The 6,400-nt window shown below is 43.6% G+C and overlaps 2 protein-coding genes across 2 annotated transcripts in view; both read right to left on the bottom strand.

Moving 5' to 3' along the window:
• Window positions 1-2,360, bottom strand: part of LOC109474452 — a 5,329-nt gene extending 2,969 nt beyond the window's left edge. Inside the window, exons 1-4 of the mRNA XM_019774746.1 lie at window positions 2,106-2,360; window positions 1,591-1,710; window positions 1,036-1,190; window positions 161-278 (exon numbers count right to left, since the gene is read on the bottom strand). Of these exons, the coding sequence (XP_019630305.1) occupies window positions 161-278; window positions 1,036-1,190; window positions 1,591-1,710; window positions 2,106-2,195 (483 nt within the window). The 5' untranslated portion in view covers window positions 2,196-2,360. The remainder of the gene's footprint in view (window positions 1-160; window positions 279-1,035; window positions 1,191-1,590; window positions 1,711-2,105) is intronic.
• Window positions 2,361-2,737: 377 nt separating this feature from the next.
• Window positions 2,738-6,370, bottom strand: LOC109474451 (zinc finger SWIM domain-containing protein 1-like). Its single transcript, XM_019774745.1, has 2 exons — window positions 6,099-6,370; window positions 2,738-4,610 (listed from the first exon to the last, which is right to left on the bottom strand). Exons 1-2 carry the CDS (start codon window positions 6,359-6,361, stop codon window positions 2,738-2,740), a joined length of 2,136 nt encoding a protein of 711 aa, XP_019630304.1. The 5' UTR covers window positions 6,362-6,370.
• Window positions 6,371-6,400: the final 30 nt, after the last annotated feature.

Raw genomic sequence — 6,400 nt, 5'->3', positions numbered from 1 at the left:
GGGGGGGGGGGAGTACACGCATAAAGGAGGACAAGTGATATTACATGGGTAGTAATTCTATCACAAAACATAACAACACAACTGTGTACATTTGCTCACAAATGCAACATTTCCAACTTGGATACAAATGCAGTGTCACTTATTATTATTAGAACCTCACCATCAGCACAAACACTCCGCAAGAGCTACCATCGGCCTGCCTGTTGCTGGTCATGTGAACAGGTTGCCACAAAGCCAGCTGTGGCTCCACCTCGAGGCTGCGACGTCTCATGTATTCCCTGCATAAAATAGATGCAGAACATCTTTTGTATGTTATGTCATTCTGCATTCATTATCCTATTATTGTAAATAAAATGAAGTTGCTGTGGAAAAAGGAGAGGAAATGTGGCTGGATAGGCCCCCATCCAGCAACACACACCAGGCCCTAAAATGAATCCACAGGGAAGAAGAAAGAAAGGATGGCCCAGAAACAGTTGGAGAAGAGACACTGTGGAGGAGATGAGGAGACTAGCGAGCAGCTGGGAGGACCTGAGGAAGACAGCCCAGAGATGAGTGCGGTGAAGAACTGCCGTCAGTGGCCTATGCTCTGGCCAGAGCGAAGGACCTGAGCAGTATGTAGCTGCAGAAATTTGAGTAATGATATATGTGTAGCATTTGTTAGCCGCCTCAGGTCTTGTAAAGTTCATCTTATAAACAAAACCGTCAATTAAAAATAGTCAGTGGATGTTCAACTTATCAACTTGCATTTGTTTCAAGTCCCATGAGAGACTATGAATTCAACAAAACCTTATACCGAGAAGGTAGCAGTCCAATGTGGCTTTGCACATCTTTGCATGTCTCCCTAGCATACTCCTCTTCATAAGTGTGTTGAGCTGGTTAGGGTTAAGAACAGTGAACTTTATATGCAGGACTGCTGACTTTAAATTCCCATCCAAACAGACAAACCATGCACAGGCTAGTGTTATATCCCCCATGTTAGAATGCTTCCATTAGGTCTTTACATGTAACAGGAAGGCCATATAATACATCACTTACTGCCACTTGGGAATGAACTGTCCGGTGTATTTGTCGAACAAACTGCTTGAGTTTAGGATGCCAACGGTCCTTTCTTGTACGTTTGCCACCAGCAGCATCCAGTGGGAGTGGTGGCATATTGGCAGAAGCAAGTATTTGTAGCTTGCAAAGCAGATCTGCAGAAAACAGTAGGAAACAAGCCACAGGGATCAAGGAAACAAAATGGCACACTATCGGATCCACCATGTTGTTCCGTATGCTAAAAGACTTCTTTTTGGATTGGCAGACAGTACTGCTTGACAAGCTCTCAGTACATTATCAAACAATAATGAGCATTTATTTTATCATTATCTATAATTAGCAAGTAGATGCGACAGAGTAATGAGAAACGGATTTCCAGAGCTGTAAGTTATATAATAGAGATTTGAACACTTTAGAATTATTGGCCACCAAGCAAGTATAGCAAGCAGTCCAATAGTACATCAAAGAAATTTAGCACTTTCTCGCTATGAAATTATTCAGTAATATGGATGTTCAGCAGTATAGGGTCATAAAACAATAGTTTGCACTAGTTACCTTCTCGAAGAGCCAGCCTGGAGATCTCTGTCTCTCCCACATGAGTACTAGCTGGGAGGGGAGAGGAAATACCTCACCCGGATGGAGCTTACTTAGCATCTCCAGGCATGCTGTAATCACCTGTTAAGAAAACAAGAATAATAATACATGTGTAAGGGTGTTTGCCATCAGTGCTATGACTCTTGATTGGCTAAGGTCTATCAAAGAAATCATAGCTATAGCTTCAACAATACATACAGATATGTACATATTGTCCTGACAACTAACATCACACCTCCAATGAAATGGTAAGCAACTTTTTTTTCAAATCAAGAGAAAGGAAAGTCCATTACTAGTATATCAATTAAGTCACAAAATTTATAGCAAATAGATAATATGACAATGATGTTCTTTGAGAATCTGCAATGACAGAGCACTCAACTGCAATTTATACATGGCATACATGCAATCTATTTTACCTACAAAAATGTCAGTTATGAGCAATACCTACTGCAAAAATAGCATAAGGATCAAACCTTGTCATTTAGCCATTCTCCCGGGGACAGCTTCTGCAAGTCACTGGTTGTTAGTGACACGTTCCCAACGACAAGTTTACCTCTGGACATACATCCTGCCACAACCTGTTCAATGCTTTCCGGATCGGCAACTTTCGGTTTCTTGCATGTAGGATGTGGCAAACTATCAGTATCCTTCTCTGGCTGCCTCTTCTTTCCCCGAATCTGTTTTTTTCTTGAACATAACTTGTTAACACTTTTTTTAAAGTCTTTGGGTCTGCCCTTGACATGTATTTTCGGGGGAAGCTTCAACAATCGTGGAAGATGTGGATGAGACATTGCATGGGCAGCAAATTGTGTCATCTCATCTTGCTGCTGCATTTTCTTATCCGGCTTGATAGGACTGTTGTTGTTGTTTGTTAGGTCTTGGTTTTCAGCTACTTGTGCACTTTCGTCTGCTTCGTTGCTGAGTTCAGCAAGACTCTCTTCTGTCTCACCATCAGGGGTAGAGTGAACCGTGGCCAGGTGTACGAGATGGTTTTCAGGTACTTGTGCACTTTCGTCTGCTTCGTTGCTGAGTTCAGCAAGACTCTCTTCTGTCTCACCATCAGGGGTAGAGTGAACCGTGGCCAGGTGTACGAGATGGTTTTCAGCTACTTGTGCACTTTCGTCTGCTCGTTGCTGAGTTCAGCAAGACTCTCTTCTGTGTCACCATCAGGGTTAGAGTGAACCGTGGCCAGGTGTACGAGATGGTTTTCAGCTACTTGTGCACTTTCGTCTGCTTCGTTGCTGAGTTCAGCAAGACTCTCTTCTGTGTCACCATCAGGGGTAGAGTGAACAATAGGATACTCGTCGTCTTCGGGGCAGACGCATGTCAAAGGCCGGTTTAACTTGAAGCACTTCAGAATGAAGCATAGCTGTGTTAAACGGTTTTGATACTCCACCTGGCCACAGAGGCTATTCACATCGGCAATCTCTTTACAAATGTTTAATGTCTGCCTGTATTTTGTAACCTGAGATGTTGCTGGTCTGGGAGGAGGTGCTCGGCATGTTACTACACTCTGTGTTGGGGCCTCGGCCCTTTCAGCCTCAGGTTTGGCTTTGACCCAGCGTTTGGCTACTAAGGCCATGTCGAATAGCTCAAGGCTGCCTTTATGCCTGGCAACGAACAAATGCCTGCATGGCAAACCCATGCTGCGTACGTAACCGCATGAACAGTGTGTGCAACTGGCATTTACTGTGTACGAATTGTCATTGAGTTTCACAGAAAAGCTGCCATCTTCGTTTCTGCCTACCTCATACTTCTTCAGCCTGGATAAGGACAGCTGTTTGCAAATACTCTCACCGGCATATTTGGTGCATCTGTGAATGTACGCATTTTCTACGGGGCATGATCTTGCTACGTCAACCTTCATATGCTGGTTAAACTCTGCGACATCTGCCTGAGAAGCCTTTGTGGAGGAGAAAAGTACCAGGTTTTCTATAAGCTTAGAGAGGGGAACCTTGCCTCGGAGCAACTTCTTCAGTTTGTCGTGGCTGCTTTCCACACGGTTATTTGTGCGATTCCCAAAGTTGGTGTACCCATCAACAAAGCATTTAGCCCATTGATGCCTAACATTGTGCCAGCTGCGGGTGAAGTACTCAGCAAAACCGCCAACTCCTTCCATCTTTAGTAGGTCCGAATATGCGTTGTCATAGCGTTCTTCTGTAAGACAGTACACCAGCCTTTGAATCAGTTTTGACAGCTGTTCTTGGACCTCTACATCCTTCACATACTGCCTTGTGGCTTGCTTTAGAGCCTTCATAGTGTGGAAGAGGCATAGAACCACTTGTGCGTTGGGAAGCACCTCTTTCACAGCCTTTATCTCAGATGGATCCTTGTCAATCATGACAGTTTCCACAGCAGTGGATTGTGGATTGTGTTCTTTGAAGAGCTGTAAGGCTCTTACATAGGATTCCTTTGTTTCATCCGTCAAGAGGATGTATCCAGCTGGCTGCCCAACTCCATTCCCGTCCATTACAGTCAAAGTAAAAAGGGGCATGTTCAGGTTGTTGGTCTTGTATGTCGCATCCATGAATAGTATCTCGGGGAAGCTGCTGAATGAGCTGACCATAGCAGATGTCTGGAGGTAGAGAGCTTCTAGAGTCTGATCCTGATCCAGTACCACAGCTATCTTGGCGCCTTTGTCATTGTGTAGGATGTCCTCTAGGGCTCGGATGACTGCATCAGCTTCTGTTCCCTGTTGAAGACTTGCCCTCAAATTGTGGAGATCCTTGCTAGTTGTTAGTTTCCCACTGGTCTTGTGTACATGGTCTTTGAGTACCCTGACATCCACCCTCAATTTGGTTAGCTTACAGGCTTCTTCCAGAAGTTCTCCTTCCAACCTTCGCTGTGAGGGGTAGTATTTCCGGACCTCTTCACCCACCTCATGGTTATGGTTGTCATTGAAGCTAGTTACGACAAGCTTTCCCTTCTTACGGTCGGATGACACATAGATCTCCGCCGGACAACCCATTTTGAAGGTTCTAAAACAATTAAGCAAAGAAAAAGAACACATTTAGTGAATGACAGTCCATGCACTGTGCACCAATTGAGAATGATTCAACACAACAAGCAAATGAACCTACATAACAATAAAATAAAAATATAACATAACTGTATCATCAGCTTTTCATTTTTCTTCATTGCAAAGCTACATCAAGTATTTCATATCATATACTGCACAATAGTCATGCATGTTAACCATAAAAAATATATAGTTTCATGTACGGGATACCCATATACGCATTACAATTACAGAGTGGATTTCCTGACCTAGCTCAGAAGGTTCCGGGTCGGAGTTTAAATCTGACCAGAGTCTAATTAAGTGTGTAGTAAATCGCTGGGAACGTGACTTAAGTTGGTACATTTTGGCCACGATATTCCTAATATGGTAACTGCTGCGTATATTTCTTTTGTTTTCTGAAAAGCCTGTTAATTGTAGCCTTTATAGGTGGCGTAATCTTGGTGGTCCAGCGGAGACTTCCTGGTATTAGTCCGCGCGGATGATAACGTAATCTTTTCGCCTGATCACAGGGACGGTGCGTTCTACGTGTGTTGTGGGTGAGTTTGGGTCATCTAAGATAGTAGTTAACTTATCGCATCGATTTTAATCTGATTCTGACATTGGAAACATTAGGAACTGAGTTTCTTCAAGAGGTAAGCCGTTACCCTGGGAAAATTTGTTTTTCCATGCAGCCATGTGTAAAAAAATGACCCCTCACCAATGACCCCTCACTTAAAAATGTACTTTGATATGCCTTATTTAACCCTAAATAAATTGGGCGCAGAAAACATCAACCAAGTGTATTGTTAAGCAGCATGACACCCCTTTCAATGGGAAGAATGAAAAAATTCTGACCCGCATTTATTATACAGACATGAAAGCCCATCGGGCTGAGGATGACAAATACGAACACAGAAAACTCCGGTCCGAGACCAGAAGGGGAAGCTTATCTACAGACTACATTTGACTTACTAGTAATCAAAGCCAGGTAAAGTGGGACATTACGTCTTCCATGGTCTACAAAAGAGAAGTCAAACCCTTCAGACATAGTTTTAGACATAGCTATAGTTTCAGACTATTACAGGGGTCTCTCCCAGCAAATTCTTAGGGGAGAGGTGCTCACTAATTGGATGATGAAAATTCTGTGAAATGGAAATACTAAGAAAAAAACATGATTTTGAAAATTTTGGGAAGGATTCTAGGATTTGGGGGAGAGAGGGAACACCACTGCTTCATAATATTTGCTTGGGGAGAGCCCTGCACATAATTTCCCGCCAGTACTGAATAGTCATAAATTTGCCCCCCTCCCCACTACATGCACCACAGAGTAGAGTAGAGTAGAGTAGAGTAGAGTAGATCTTTCGTCTCAGTCTGGCCAAGGATTGTGGCTAGTATGGCTTCAAGAGTGACTTAACTAGCCAAGGGAAATTCCTGAGCTACAATGAGAAAAAAATCGATGTATACTCACGACTGATTTGGCCGGATTCCCGACCCTGACGGGCGCGGCTTCCCGTAATGAATACATCCAAACTTCACCGCTCTATAAACATGAGCACACGGAAACTTTTGGACGCCTTCAGGTAATTTCCTGTTCTCAGTTTCCACCTTCTTGCTACTGATCTTACTGAGCTCAGCGTGTGTTGTTTCTTGATAGTTGTCCAGTGCTGCCTTAAACTCTGCCCAAGTGAGAAATTCGTCCCCTAACTTCAGTAGGGACGGCGCGGCAGCCATGTTGGCGCGAGAGACGAAAAATAGCGGGAAATCCCTGTC

Source organism: Branchiostoma belcheri, unplaced genomic scaffold (genome assembly GCF_001625305.1).
Source record: "Branchiostoma belcheri isolate BF01 breed outbred unplaced genomic scaffold, Haploidv18h27 scaffold31, whole genome shotgun sequence".
Classification (NCBI taxonomy): Eukaryota; Metazoa; Chordata; class Leptocardii; order Amphioxiformes; family Branchiostomatidae; genus Branchiostoma; species Branchiostoma belcheri.
The sequence above is the reverse complement of the archived record's forward strand: the minus strand, read 5'-3'. Positions and strand labels throughout refer to the sequence as shown.

Excerpts from the sequence above, each read along its gene's own strand:
- LOC109474451 (XM_019774745.1), bottom strand. The coding sequence starts at position 6,361 with ATGGCTGCCGCGCCGTCCCTACTGAAGTTAGGGGACGAATTTCTCACT. Across the intron at positions 4,611-6,098 it reads GGAATCCGGCCAAATCAGTC|AACCTTCAAAATGGGTTGTC; the intron begins GTGAGTATACAT and ends TAATTGTTTTAG.